Genomic DNA, 14247 nt, shown 5'->3' with positions numbered 1-14247 from the left:
GGGGCTGGAGAGATGGCTCAGAGGTTAAGAGCACTGACTGCTCTTCCAGAGGTCCTGAGTTCAATTCCCAGCAACCACATGGTGGCTTACAGCCATTTATAATGAGACCTGGGGCCCCCTTCTGGCTTGCAGGCACACGTGGAAGGAATGCTATACACATAATATATTAAAAAAAAATAAAGTGCAACTGGGGAGCTGAAGAGATGGTTCAGCTGTTAAGGGCACTGTCTACTCTTCCAGAGGACCCGAGTGCAATTCGTAACCATATGGTGGCTCACAACCCAGCCCTGGTGAGATTTAGTGCCTGTGTAGCTTTGGAACCTGTCCTGTTACTCACTCTAGCATACTAGGCTAGCCTTGAATTTAGAGACCCGCCTGCCTCTGCCTTCTGAGTGCTGGGATTAAAGGTTTGGGCCACCACCACCGGGTGGCATAACTTCTAATAAAGGTGTATTGCAAATGCTAACCTGCAAAGGCAGACTTGAATTTGATATCAATGCCTTTTGCTTGTTGAACTCTGTTCATTGGTCCAATGCTAGCCTTTGCCAGACCTTCTGCGTACTCCAGAAGGCTGCGGCCTTCTCTTTGTACTATCTCCAGAAAACACATTGTTTCTAAGAACATTGTTTCTAGGAACATCTTGCGCTACAATCCCTTGTGAAAGAACTTTGCTTGCTACAGCCAAGACATTTGACAGTTTGATTTTTCTTAAAACTTTAGATTTAAACTTTAGAGATTACTTCTCCTATTAAAGTTGCATAATAACTATGAGATCCAATATCAGCTGTATTTCTAATCCATTTATCTGTTGGTGCCGATCTCGGCTTTAAGGGCCTAATCACCCCTCTGCATTCTGAAAAAAAGCCAAAACTTCTATTCATTGTTAATCTGACTTCTGGATCTGATACCATTCTATTTACAACTGAGGTCAATCTTTGCAAAAAAAAAAAAAAAAAAATCAGTGAAGGCATCTTTTGGGCCTTGTATAATTTTAGTAAATGGCTCAGACCTCTTTTCAGATTCTTTAGCCTCACACGCTGGCCACCCCAGCTGACCAAACACACTTTGGACAGACACCTCAAGAGCAACCCTAAGCAGGAGCCATGCTGTAGTATGGGGGTAAGCCTTGACTGACAACCGGCCTCGGAAGTTGCGGCTCTTTCAAAAATCCAGCCCCTCTTAGACATGGACGCCCCCACAGCCCGGGCGCGCCTCAGGGCAAAGTACTCTTGTCTGTCTGCACACTCGTCGTCTCCAACTTCACTTCACTGGTCCCTGCCCGCCTCCTGATGTCTATCCCTGGACCTCGAGCTGGGGCCAGCCCTCTCAAGGTCACACAAAGCTCGTGAACCCCGGCGGTCCCAGACCTGAGGAGTCCTGCTTCTAGGGTCCGGAAGTTCCACTCTGCTGCCACCCACTACGACCACGCCCTCAAAGCCAGGCCGGTCGAACGTCAGGACCTGACCGCTGCTTCAACTTCCAAGTGCTCACGGCTGCTATGGTTTCCACGGTGCAGAACTCGATCCTCGATCCTGGCTGTCTATAAACCTGGCGTCCCCATCTTTTCTTCTTTCGATCACCAGCAACACTTTGGGATCTGATGGGGTAGCGTGTCCTACAAATTCTTGTCAACCGAAAAGTGGCGCGCAATAGAAAAGACGCATGCGCAATGCTGTTGCAGTGACCAGCACACGTACGTCACACTTCGTATACTCTGTGGACTGCTACATCGCTCAACAGCGCCGCTGGTGTAGTGGTATCATGCAAGATTCCCATTCTTGCGACCCGGGTTCGATTCCCGGGCGGCGCAGTTGCTCTTTTGTTTTGTAAACTTCAGAAGAAGGTGTGGCGCAGACGCAACAAACTTTCAATGTGACAAATACGCTGAAAACACTGGATCAGACTAAGTGCTGGATGTTAGACTAAACCACACCTGGATACCCACAGCCAAGCCAAGCGCCGACCCCTTAAGGAGTCAAGCGGCCTCCTGACAGTTTTCCTGTATCAGGCGGCTGGTAGGTACGACCACAACTCCCGTAGTGCCCTGCGCAGAAGCTGGACCACAGCTCCCGTCGTGCCCCGCGAGCATTCCTAGCCGGGTTGGCAGCACCGCAGCGATGATGGTGGCTGCTGCTGCTGAGCGAAATAAGGAGCCCATCCTGTGCGTGCTCCGCCAGTATGTGGATCCTGCCCAACGCGGCGTTCGCGTGCTCGAGGTGGCCTCGGGCTCCGGCCAGCACGCCGCGCACTTTGCACAGGCTTTCCCGCACGCCGAGTGGCAGCCGTCAGACGTGGACCAGCGCTGCCTGGACAGGTGTGGCGGCTCGGCGTCTCCCACTTGCCTGGGCTTGGGTTGAGCGGGGGGCGGGGCTGGCGATGGGAAGAGAGGGCGGGACCAGGTCTGGGTGCTGGACTGAGGAAGTGGTACCCGCTGGCCGCTCTTCAGGACTTAGCCCCTGACCCACTGTTGGTAGTGGTGGGGTGCGCTAGCTGACCCTTGCCCACGCGCTGCCCACTACAGCATTGCCGCCACCACCCAAGCCCAAGGTTTGTCCAATGTGAAGGCCCCGCTGTACCTGGACGTGACCTGGGAGTGGGAGCAATGGGGTGGAATCCAGCCGCGGTCGCTGGACCTGTTGCTCTGCATCAATATGATCCACATCAGCCCCCTGAACTGCACTGAGGTAAGGACATTGTGGAACCCAGCTTTCATGCTGCAAGAAAGGAGGCCTGAGTCTCTCTCTTTTTTTCCTTTCCAGAAGGAAAAATTATTTAATTCTACAAATTTACAACCCGCCCCCAAACAAACAACATAGAGAAAACAAAAAACAAAACAAACAGGGTTGCCCTGATTCAGCAGACAAGTTCTGAGGTCAGATTGACTGACCCTGGCTAGCTAGATGGTGACAGGCAGATGTGCTGAATCAGGCCTGAGTCTCAAGCGCCCAGCTTACCCTGTCTCCCTCTCTTCAGGGACTCTTCAAGGCAGCAGGACAACTGCTTAAAACCAAGGCCCTGCTGATCACCTATGGGGTGAGTGACCCTACCTTAAGAGGCCCTTAGCAGTCCAGGTGTTTCCCAGTCTCTTGCACTGAATCTGGATCCTTGCCCTTTTCCTTCTTGGGAGCAGAAAGGGGGTGTTCTTTGCATACTCTTGTTCCCAGTCTAAAAATGAGTCCTATGGGAACTGACCTTGGGCCCACAGACTGTCTCCTTGTTCCCACAGCCCTTTGCAGTCAATGGAAAGATCTCTCCCCAGAGCAACGTGGACTTTGACCTGAGCCTCAGATGCAGGTCAGACCTAGGTGGAGAGGGGCTTGGCTCAGAGGGCAGGTGGGCTGATGAAACCTTCAGTTCTGCAAGTGACATCTCCCTCCCTCCCTGACTGTAGGAACCCAGAGTGGGGGCTTCGTGACACAGCCCTCCTGGAGGAACTAGGCCAGGCCAGCGGCTTGGTCCTGGAGAGGATGGTAGGCAGGGCAATGGTGGGGGGTAGGGAATCTCCCTGGGACTAAGGGCCACTCCAGCAAACATTTTTCCAGGTGGACATGCCAGCCAACAACAAGTGCCTGATTTTCCGGAAAGAATAGCCTATTTCCTACCTCCCATGTGCCTGCATCTCTGCCAAAGGTTCTGCCATGGTACAAGCTAGACATCAGCCCCTGCCTGAGTCACTCCTTGGGATAAATTAGTCCCTCCTAATCTGGTGGCCACAGTGCTACAGAGAATCTGGGCCCAATGGGCCATGAAATAAAGCCATTCCATTTCACTGGGGGCATCCCTACCACACTGTTTGCTGGGAATAGTTGTGGGAAGGCAAAGGGGGTTTGGTCTGAGGGAAGATTAGAGCTTGGAGGATGGCTGAAGCAGGATTGAGCTGGCTTCCTCTTATGTCCCAGGAGAGAAACTTGTAGGTCTGTAGGAGGGTCCCCAAGAGTGACATGGTGCTACTTGGTAACCCTTGGGCAGAGACTGGAGCTCCCTTTACTCGCAAGACTCCAGCTGAACACAGTGGTGATGGGGCGGCTGCAGCTAGAAGGGAACCAGAGGCTGTGAATCCCACAGGCACAGACATTTATTCAGCAGGAAGGAGGGTGGGAATGGGGATTACAGATAAAGCTAGTCTTGGAAGCGGTTGAGCAGCTCACAAGCCTTCTTCTCAAGCAGCTCTGCAATCTTCTTGACTCGCTTCTCGCTGGCAGCACGGACATAGCTGTTAGCATCCAATATGGCCACACCTTCACGAACCTCACCCATGATGACCAGTGGCCCATCACCAGCTGTCACATTGGGGCATGGGCAGGCCCAGTCCATGCCACTCAGTGTCACCTCCAGGTATTTGGTGCCCAAGAACTTGAGGCCCATCTTGTCATCTTTGAGCACATCATCTAAGGCCACACGAGCAATGCCGCCAGCAGCCTCTGGCTCCTCCAGTACCTCTGTGAGTCGACCCACAATGGCAAAATCACTACGGCACAAGCTCAGAGCCAGCTTGCTCTTGAGGCGGCAGGCACGACAGGGTGGTGTGCGTGGCACGGGGCAAGCATCTTCACAGCTCTCCCGGCTCTCAAAGTTATTGCTGTTGCCTTCACAGCCACTGTATACAAAGGGGTGGCACTGCTGTAGCAGTGGGCTATAGGCCCAGCGTGGCTCCCAGCCCTGGCAGGGGCCCTGAACCGCAGGTAGTGCACAGGCATCCCCAGGGCCACGGACACAGGCCTGTTGGCATGCCTCATAGGTCTCAAAGCCCCGGGCAGCTCCATCACATTTGAGGGCTGGGAAGGTCATGCAGCTGCCTCGCTGTGGGTCAAAGCGCCAAAGGACATGGTGAGGAGTGGCAGGCCCAACACACGCCTGTGTGTCAGGCTGGCACTCAGCCAGGGCCAGGACACCTGGGTCCTTATCCTGAGTATTTACCCGCTGTAAAACAGAGAGGGGGAAGTCAGCCCGCAGCAGGCCAGCAGCATTGCGTGCAGTGCATGTATATAGGCCTGCATCCTCCAACTGGGCATTGTACAGCACTAGCTGTCCAATACTGGTGACAACCACATTGCCATACATCTGGTCAGGGCGCATGATCAGGTTCTCCCGCTGATGGCTTTGTTTCTCCCAGGTCACAGCAGGCGGTGGACGGCCACTAACATCACAGTGGAGGCTGGCTGTTCCCCCTACATGTACTGCCTGTGGTGAGGGGCTGTTATACAGGGCAGGTGGCATGGGAGCAGCCCCAGGGGTTGGCCGAGCAGTGGTCTCAGGTGGTCCTGGGCTACTGGGTGGCCAGCTGAGAATGTGTTTGCAGGGCACCACATGCAGGTGGAGACCCCGCAGGCAGGCCTCTGCATCCATATAGCAGCGGTTGTAATAGGTGAGGCCATCGGAAGCGCAAGTGAAGCTGGGTTCTTTCTCACAGCGGTCACGGCAGCGGCAAACTGGCTGCCCATCCCAGATGTCACAGTCAGAACCCTGTTGTGTGCATTGGAAGCCTTCACAGGAGGCTGCTGGCTCAGGTACAGCTGGGCCACCACTGGGGAAGCGGGCCGCCACGCAGCTCTGCAGCCCACACACATTGGTGCAGCACTTCTCAGAGGCCGCACAGTCCTGAGGGACAGGGACAGTTTAGTGGAACCCTGAACCCTTCCCAGCATTGCCCATGCACTCCCCTGGGAGACGTGGCTGCCTCTCTCAAAGCCTGCTTCCCTATGGAAAGTGGTGGCAGTGCTTTCTGAACAGCACGAGCAGCAAGGCCGTCCGTGTCACCTTACTCCCACTGAATCCTCGGCACCGCAGCAGGCCTCATTAGCACCTCTGCAGTGCAGATGGAGCAGTGTGCAAGCAGCTGCTCTGCCATCAGAGGGCGCACCACTTGGGGAACTCTTTTGTCCCCCTTCCCAGTCTGGGAAATGAGGAAAGGACCACAGGCAGGGCAGGGCAGAAGGGTGGTGCCATTTGCAGGGGTAGGTCAGAGGCCTGGGTCCACATCACTTAAAGAAGTGGTGCTCAGGCAGATTAGTGACAGGATTGGTGAAGACCAGTCAGTCCAGGGATGGGAGATGTTCTTACTCTTCAGACAGGTGAGGGTAGAAAGGTAGGGGCATCCCTTGAGCCCTGAGGACAGGTCATGGCCCCAAATCCAGGGAAATGAGTATGGAGACACCCTGGAGAAAGCGGACTCCTGGGGTTGGGGTCTGCTTCCCCCCACGGAGGAAAGAGCTGGGGTGGGGCCCAGGATCCCATGAGATGCCAGTGCTCACCTGGTCCCTGGTGCACTCACGCTCACAGGTGCTCTGGGCGTCCACCCACAGGTGGGGGCTGAGCTGGTTGGGGCACATGCCAGGGTGGCTTCCAGGCTCTGGCAGCGGGTTGGTCTCCGAGGTCAGATGGATGAGCCCGAAGACAAAGAGCAGAGGCAGGAGTGGCTGTGGGGCAGGCATGGGGGCCACAGGGCCAGGGGGTGGGAGTGTGTGGCCACCAGCCACTCGTGGAGCCAGGACTTCCTATAGGCATCCACCTTATAGGGTCCTGGGCCTAGGATTGCTATCCCTGCCTCAAATGGACCCTCTTCTGTGACTCCTTGGGTCCCTGCCCCCCAAAGGCTGGAGCCCACAGCTGATGTTCCTTTCTGGAAGTGTGAATAGGTATTCTGGGATCTTTCAAAACCCGTCCACAAAATACTGGCCGGCCCTCTCCCAACCACTGTGGGTGGCTCTCAGGCTCTGGTCAGCATAGGACTGGGAACAGAAGAAGAGGAAGGGCTGGGGAGGGGCCAGAGGCCCTGAAGCTCAGAGCAACTGACCACTAGGGTCACCAAGGGGCGGAGAAGGGCCAGCTAAACCAGGGAGGGGGATGCTGTAATTCGAGCCCCTCCCTCTACAAGCTGAAGCCCAGCAGGGATCAAAGTCTCCTTAAAGACCCTCCTACCCTCTACTCAGGGAGGAGGGGCAGGGCTGGTAGATTTCAGCTTTTGTCCTCAGCCCCAGTCTCCAGCCCTAACTGACTACTAGCCTAGGTTTTCTCCAAAGGCTGCCAAGGATGGCACCTGTCACGAGTACAAGTAAGGAACATCTTCAGCTGGCTAGTGGTAGAGGTTCTGTTCTCCTTCAGGACCCTTCAAGTGTCACATCTGCCAGGTCTTGGCATAGAGTAAAAAACCTGCCTGGGTGCCTGGCATGGTGGTGCCCTGAGGAGGTGACAGCAGTGCTTTGGCCATCTCACCAGCCGAGAGCACACTGCAGCAGGATTCACCCCCCTGGACACACCTGTTTCTCTAAAACAGGGCTCCTGGCTCCTTCAAATGGGCAAGGCAGGCACAAAACCAGATGGCTATTTTGTCTGCGTGAAAAAAAGACATGTGCAAAAAAGTTATGTGCACTGGTCAAAGACAGTCTCTCCTAACACTGACTGTAGTTCATAGTGCAAACAAGGGTCCAGAGAAGTCACCAAACTTCTTCTCAAGGGATGGCCAGCTCATCCTTCAAAGAGCAAGCATCCTAGATGTTGCTCAGGGATCTAAGTACATTCAGGCCTTGCCCCACAAACCCACCATGAGGGCCAGCATCCATTCTTTAACTGGACTAGAGGCTCTACCACTGTGGGGGAGGGCAGGGAGATCAAAGCTGATGGCAAGACAAAGGGCCTGCTTGGAATCTGCCTTTCCAAACCCTTTCTGTGACTCCAGAGGTCCCCAGGGAGTGGTTTTCTCAGAGACAGGAAGGAAGAAGTCTGTGTGACCCTTTGTCTGACCCCCTGACCCAGGAGGCAGGGTAATAAGAGCCTGGTCTGGCCAGGAGATCAAGAGATGGCTACCAGGCGCCAGTGTCTGCTGCCTTACAAAAGAGCTGTGGGTGAGCCGACTCCTGGTGATGAGGGGGCAGGGACGTGCCTACTGAAGAGCGCAGGTGGCACCTGAGCCAGAGGCCATGTTTAGAGTGAACTGTATTGCCCCATTCAGATTTGCCCTCCAGTATATCAGACATAACCCTAGCTGAGCAGGGCCCTGCAAAGCCCCATAACCTGCTAAATGCTTTCCTGTGAAAGGTACCAGCTCCAGGTTCCACTTGCAGATGTGTTCTTGAAGCAGTGGTAAACTACGTGAAACAGTCTGCTGTAGGCTACGAATGAAGGCTCTTGTGAATAGCTGAGCCTGCCTGATGCTGGCCTGGCCAAGATTAGACCCCAGGAACCAGTGTGGCTTGTAACCAGGCCTGGCTACTTTGTGGCTGGGAATGTAAACCCAGTGGATGGATGGCTGCAGGTCACTGAGGTCAGCTGCAGGGGACAGTTAACAAAGCCTGGGATCATTTTGGCAGGCACAAAGCAGTGCTGGCTTCTGTGGCAGAGCACACTGTCAGACACCCCTCACCACCCCCAACAAACTACAGGCCCACTAAGCCAGACCAATGTTCACAAAGAAAGACATGAGCTCACTGCTGAAGTACATTTACTGTACAAAGAAGTAAGAACGAAGAACCCAGGAATGGTGGAGTCCACAGCAGCAAGGGTAGTGTTGATGGCGTACACGCAGGCCAATCCAGGTCCTCAAAGTCTATACCACTCTATTCGCGATTCCAGAGAAAAGGTCTCTTATCAACAGCAACAGGACTGGTGGGGAAAGGTGATGCTTGATTGTATCCAGCCTCTGGGCCAGGTCCCAGGGGCTGCTGCTTATCAGGCAGTTCCCACAACCATAGCCCTGTCCCTACAGGCATTAACCCAACCTCTCAGAACAGCAGGCTGGCGCTGTGTCTACCAGTGCCCTAGTAGCATCCATGGCAAGATGGTCTTAGGAAATGTGCACTAAGAAAGTCCCCAGTAAGGGGTCATGGCTCCTGCTATGGCCAGGGCCCTGAGGGCAGGAGGTAGAGTTAAGCACCAGCGTGCCTGAGGACTGTGTCACCAGGCAAGGACAGGAAAGCAGTCACATAGGACATCCACTGGGGACAACAACCCCACGGGGGAGAAGGCTGACTAGGGTGGATTGGGGTATGAGGAGCACTGTGGAGGAATAGTCCATGGCTTCAGAAGTTGCTCCACCTAGTGGGTCCCTATGGTTGAGGCTGCTGTTCCATAGAATGTCACTAAGAAACAAGTTATAGAGATTCCAGTGACATAAACTTACAGGTAGAAGGGCCACAATAGGCAAGAAGCAGCTAGGAAACACAGTCAAGGTTAACGAGTACAAGCTGCTAGACCCTGGGGTCCCAGGGCCTTGTGCCCAAAGCTCAGATACCACTGAAGACCATTAAGCACTTGAGTTCTGCCTCAACCTGGAGATACTGAATGTATAGTAAACATCACTCAAAGTGCCAGGGCACAGTGGAGAGGGATACAAGTGGGGTTCCCAGGTGCAACCAGCTTCTCTCCTAGGTCTCAGGAGCAGAAGCCTTGCCTATGTCCAGCATACTGACCACCTTTGTCAGAAATGAAAGCTGGAGCTAAGACTGCGGCCAGAGCATCTGGAGCACACCCTGGCCCCATCTGTTTCCCACTGGCCTCGGAGCAACATCAACACCCAGAAAGGGTGTTTATAAACCCAAAGGTCATCTGGCTTCAATGCTGAAACTCTCCATCACTGCTTCACCCCCTCCTTCCCTGACATCCTGAGCTTCCCCAACGGCTGATGTGGCTATGAGGGGCATCCAGGCTTCCCTGACAGCCCTTTAAAAATGTACAAAACAGGTAAAATGTTCTCCATATAAATAAAGGGGAGCCAGGCTCACTCCCAGCCTGGAGTCCAGGATTGGTTCAGACCTGGTCCCCGTAGCACCAGCAGCCCTGCTGCTTGGTCTGTGGAGCATGTCTCTCCCTGCATGCCCCTTCCCTCCACTAGCTCAGATGTGGAGGAAAGCCTGGGAAGACCCAGGCATGGTTGTGTAGCCAAGTCTTCCTGCACACAGCAGGGCCTAGTGCCTGGCCAGGAGTGCTCCAGCATTAGCTCCGAGTCTGAACAGGCGGAACCCACAGGTTCCGCTAGGAGATCTTGCAGTTGCTCCGAGAGCAGTTCTGAGGTGGACTCTGGGGGGGACGGATGGACTTGGACCTCTTAAGGCTGTTGCCCTTGCTGCCACTGCCCCCGGCCCCACTTGCCAGGGAGTAGGAGCGGCCATGCATCATGACAGCGTTCATGCCGTTGGCCATGGAAAAGGACTTGAGGTGGCTCTTGATGGTGACAGGTAGTGGGAGCTTGTCGATGAGGTGCACGGGGGTACAGGAGACAATAGCACGGCAGCAGAGGTCCTGCAGGCTGAAAACTGTGAGGGGAGGGTAAGATGGAGGAGGGAACAGATAGGTAATGAGATTTTATTAGGGGAGCTGTTGAGAGGTACATGGTTTTCACATTACCTGTAAAGCCTGGCTGAGTCTCAAAACTCCTGGTGGCTTCGCTAGCTCAGGGATCCTGGATGCCCCACTATCTGTACACTGGGTGGCTCCTATCTCCTGCCTTCTTAGAGCAGAAAACACTACAAAGTGTTCTTAAGAGAGGCCAGTCTGTCCAGATGCTCTTTAAGACTGGGTGAGGAGGCAGACTAACTTTGGAATGCAGCCCTTGCTATAGCTCTGGTTGGAGGTTAACTCAGTCTTGCCTATAGTTGGCAGAAGCCTTTCGGCTCAAGAGAAGATTTAGTTACTATGTTCTCTGTGGCTTCATCTTAGGGTGACATTGTAACCACCTCTGTGCCTAGCAGGGAGCCCTACTGTAAAGTACCCTGTGAGTAAGGCCATAGTTAGGGCTTCCGGTCAAGTATATGGACAATGATAGATACTGCTGAGCTGCACACACTGCTTCTGTGACCATTAGCAGTGAAGGTGACTGTGCAGAGCTCTGCTCTCAAATCATAGCAAAGGAAGAGATCACTTGATCTAGGGTCTGGGCGGGCAGCCACGTGACTGCAGCTCTTAAGAGACTACTTATACTCTAAATGCACTATCGATGCCTGCAGCTCCACCATCAGCCCCCATGACTCCACTAGCTAGCATCCTAGCTGAACTAAGCCTCAGTCCCACCTCGATTGGGCCTCCAGATCTTCTCCATGCCATGCCGCATAAGAACGATACGAGAGAGCTCAGTGAAGGACTCAATGACGTTGAAGTTGCACAGGGGGCTGACTTCAAAGAAGGTCATGCAGTTCTTCTCTGCGTAGGCTCGGGCCTGTTCCGTTGGGACTTGCCGCTTGAAGGCCAGATGCAGCCGGTTCCCAACCAGGATCCGGGGAACACCAGGTGCATGCTTAGGAGGGGTTCAGAACTCAGCAGAGGCACAATCACAAGCCACCCCCATCCCTTGGCCATAGGCAGGGCTCCTAATGTCTGCATTCTGCAATGAAGCAAGTCCAGAAATGTCTGGATGGAGCTAAGTAGACAGCAGAGTTCAGCTGTTCATTGCTGAACAACACTCCCAGGGTAGGGGAGGACTACATTGGGCAGCACTCCCATGGAGGCATACCCCAATCACAACTTGTTCCTATAGTCTCTCCTGGAGAGGCATAACCCACACCTACCTCATCGATCTCCTTGATCCACCGGTCAATGCCATCAAAGGACCAACGGTTGGTGATATCATACACCAGGAGGATTCCCTGCAAGTTAGATGAATGGCGATTATCCACAGGCATGTTTGGGCCCATTCCCAGGAGAAACTTGCTGGATAGGAGTAGTCACAATTCCTAGACAGGGCTAGGGACATGGCCCAGAAGACTACAGATAATTAGCATGGCCACAACCTATGGACCAGAAATGCATCTGCCACCCAGGAGAGCAGCAGGGAAGGGACCTTCTTTGAGTTAAATTGGCCCAGCCCACATATGCCTGAGAACACTGCTGGAGCAGAACTGACTTTTTAACAATTTTTTAAATCCAGGCCAGTCACAGGCATTCTCTGAAATCATTCAACAGCCACACAGGCTATAAGCCCCCCCACCCCCAAACAAAGGTCTAAGCTTTGGTTGGGGGAGGAGTGTGAAGAGCTATAGAACTCACTGGAGGACCAAGCATTCTGGAAGTCAGTCTGTCAGCAAACTCTGCTCTAGGGGCACCTGGGGCTGAATGGAGGCAGCTCTGAGTTTTTCAGCTCCAAACTTATACAGCAGAATGTCAGTCACTCGGAGCAGTAGTCAGTGAGGGCTGCCTCAGTCAGGCTAAACAGGATTTGCTACAGGGCTTTTCCTGCCACATCCCTCAGAGACCAATTACTGGGAGCTCAGCTCTGGGCTGTCTCCATCTGCCTCAAATATCCCAGCGGGACCACCTTCGTGGACTCTCCAGCAGGGGTGGTACTGAGCGAGCACACTGCTCATCACAAAGGGTTAACACACTGCAAATCTGCCTCTCATCCTGAGTTGATTTTGAGAGGTCAGCAATCAGAGTCCACCCACTGAGTCCCTCACTCCTCTTCCCACAGGTTCTCATACATGGATGACAGAGAAGGGGGACAAAAACGGGCAAAGATGGGAGTAGGAAGAGGGAAACAGAATTGCCATTTCTGAAAACTCATGCTAGTCCCAAGTCCTACTGAGATAAAGATAGCCTTACCCAGAGGTAACAGGCCTGGCTCAAATAGAGCAGCAGCTGGGGAGGAACTTCTCTATCCTGGAGGGATACCATACCTTACCTTGAGGTCAGGTACCACTGAGAGGAGTCAAACTGAAACTGAAACTGCTCAAGGAGCCAGGTCAGTGAGTGAAAAATATATTTATAATAACTAAACATGGCAGAGATGGAGGGCCACATTTATAATCCCATCATTCAGGAGACTGAGGCAGGGGGGTGGGCTGCAAACTGGAGGCCACTCTGGTTACTAGTCTAGATAGCTAGGTCTAGGCCAGCCAGACTATATAGCAAGACCCCGACTAAAAAACTGATAGTTAAATGAAAATGGCCCCATATGCTCATATATTTGTATGCTTAGCCCCCAGCTGACGAACTAATTAGGAAGGATTAGGAGGTGTGTCTTTGTTGGAGGAAGTGAGTTGCTAGGGGTGAGCTCTGAGGTTTCAAAAGTTTACCTACGCCCAGTGTCTGTCTCTGCCTGTTTGCAGATCAGGATATAAAGCTTCCAGATACTTGTGTAGCACCATGCCTGCCTGCATATCATCATGCTCTTGACATGATGATAATACACTAGCCCTATGAAACTGTGCACTGCCTCCAATATGTGTGCTCTTTTAGCGCACACCTTTAATCCCAGCACAATATTTATTTATGTTCCGTTGTTGATTTTTTAGAAGTTGCATGGGGTCTCTGTGAGTTCGAGGCCAGCCTGGACTACAAGGGCTAGTTCTTCCAGGACAGGCTCAAAGCTACAGAGAAACCCTGTCTCAAAAAAAAAAAAAAAAAAAAAAAAAAAAGGAGTTGGAAAGTTGCCTTGGTCACTGGTGTCTCTACAGTAACTACCTAACTAAGACAAGACCAACTAACAATAAAGTCTCTACTCTCTTCCCAAATCAACAAACAAGCACATATCTTGGGCACAGGGAAGCAAGCTGTCATCTGTTGCCAAGGGAGAGAGGCCAGACTTTGCAGGTGACAATGCCACCTACAGCATCAGGCATGTAGCAATCCGGCTCCTGAGGATTATAAAGGTGTGTCAAAGCCCACCCTCAGGAGACTCATCTCAGTAGGTTTTAACAATGAAGGCTTTCTTTTGTGGGGAGGGCAGGGAAGGGCAGCTAGAATGTAGCTCAGTGGCAGTGGCAGAGTTATAGCTTAGAATACATGAGGCCCTGGATTCTAACCCTGGCACAAAAGTAGGAGGGAGGAAGGGAGAGAGGGATAAAATGTCCAGTGGCTGGGGTATGGCTAAGTGGCACAGCATACAATGTGCAAAGCTCTGGATTCTATACAGAGCATAGCAAAAGCAACAAAAGCAAAAAGTTCTAGTAAGTATAGTTGATAATCACAGTAAGCGTGCATAGTACACTGTGGAGTGGGAAGCAGATTCCCATAGCTGTGTATGCTGACACTTGAAAGCACAAAGGGCATCATGTATAAGAAGTTGACACAAACACGCAACAGGTGGTATGAGGCTGGATGGCTTTTCATTTCCTGTTTATGTAGACCTTTTATGTATGACCTTTTTGTCATAACAAGAACCTGTGTTCTATTTAAAACAAGTGAGCAGAAGGCCCACCTCCTGGAAGACAAGCCCTTGACCTGGCTGCCCCTCACCCTGGCTACCCCTCCTAGTAAAAGCATTCCCAGCTTTACTGTCAGGCTTTACTGGGAGAACATTCTATGAGTGAGGGTTGGAGTAGA

The 14247-nt window shown here is 52.8% G+C and overlaps 3 protein-coding genes and 1 non-coding gene across 4 annotated transcripts in view; 2 read left to right on the top strand and 2 right to left on the bottom strand.

Moving 5' to 3' along the window:
• Nucleotides 1-1739: 1739 nt before the first annotated feature.
• Nucleotides 1740-1810, top strand: Trnag-ccc (transfer RNA glycine (anticodon CCC)). The gene has a single exon. It is a non-coding gene; the product is annotated as a tRNA-Gly (tRNA).
• A 260-nt stretch (nucleotides 1811-2070) lies between these two features.
• On the top strand, nucleotides 2071-3769 carry Mettl26 (methyltransferase like 26). Its single transcript, XM_050127802.1, has 6 exons — nucleotides 2071-2314; nucleotides 2522-2684; nucleotides 2974-3033; nucleotides 3227-3294; nucleotides 3392-3470; nucleotides 3543-3769. Exons 1-6 carry the CDS (start codon nucleotides 2118-2120, stop codon nucleotides 3588-3590), a joined length of 615 nt encoding a protein of 204 aa, XP_049983759.1. The 5' UTR covers nucleotides 2071-2117; the 3' UTR covers nucleotides 3591-3769.
• Nucleotides 3770-4059: 290 nt separating this feature from the next.
• Nucleotides 4060-6448, bottom strand: Wfikkn1 (WAP, follistatin/kazal, immunoglobulin, kunitz and netrin domain containing 1). The gene is made up of 2 exons (XM_050127567.1): nucleotides 6252-6448; nucleotides 4060-5598 (listed from the first exon to the last, which is right to left on the bottom strand). The coding sequence occupies exons 1-2, from the start codon at nucleotides 6429-6431 to the stop codon at nucleotides 4120-4122; spliced, it is 1659 nt and encodes a 552-aa protein (XP_049983524.1). The 5' UTR covers nucleotides 6432-6448; the 3' UTR covers nucleotides 4060-4119.
• Nucleotides 6449-8420: 1972 nt separating this feature from the next.
• Nucleotides 8421-14247, bottom strand: part of Rab40c (RAB40C, member RAS oncogene family) — a 39125-nt gene continuing 33298 nt past the window's right edge. The window contains exons 5-7 of the mRNA XM_050127681.1: nucleotides 11496-11573; nucleotides 11002-11224; nucleotides 8421-10247 (exon numbers count right to left, since the gene is read on the bottom strand). Coding sequence (XP_049983638.1) covers nucleotides 9967-10247; nucleotides 11002-11224; nucleotides 11496-11573 — 582 coding nt within the window. The 3' untranslated portion in view covers nucleotides 8421-9966. The remainder of the gene's footprint in view (nucleotides 10248-11001; nucleotides 11225-11495; nucleotides 11574-14247) is intronic.

The sequence above is a fragment of the Alexandromys fortis genome, unplaced genomic scaffold (genome assembly GCF_014885135.2).
Source record: "Alexandromys fortis isolate MF-2015 unplaced genomic scaffold, M_Fortis_MF-2015_v1.1 scaffold_29, whole genome shotgun sequence".
NCBI classification, from domain to species: domain Eukaryota; kingdom Metazoa; phylum Chordata; class Mammalia; order Rodentia; family Cricetidae; genus Alexandromys; species Alexandromys fortis.
The sequence above is the reverse complement of the archived record's forward strand: the minus strand, read 5'-3'. Positions and strand labels throughout refer to the sequence as shown.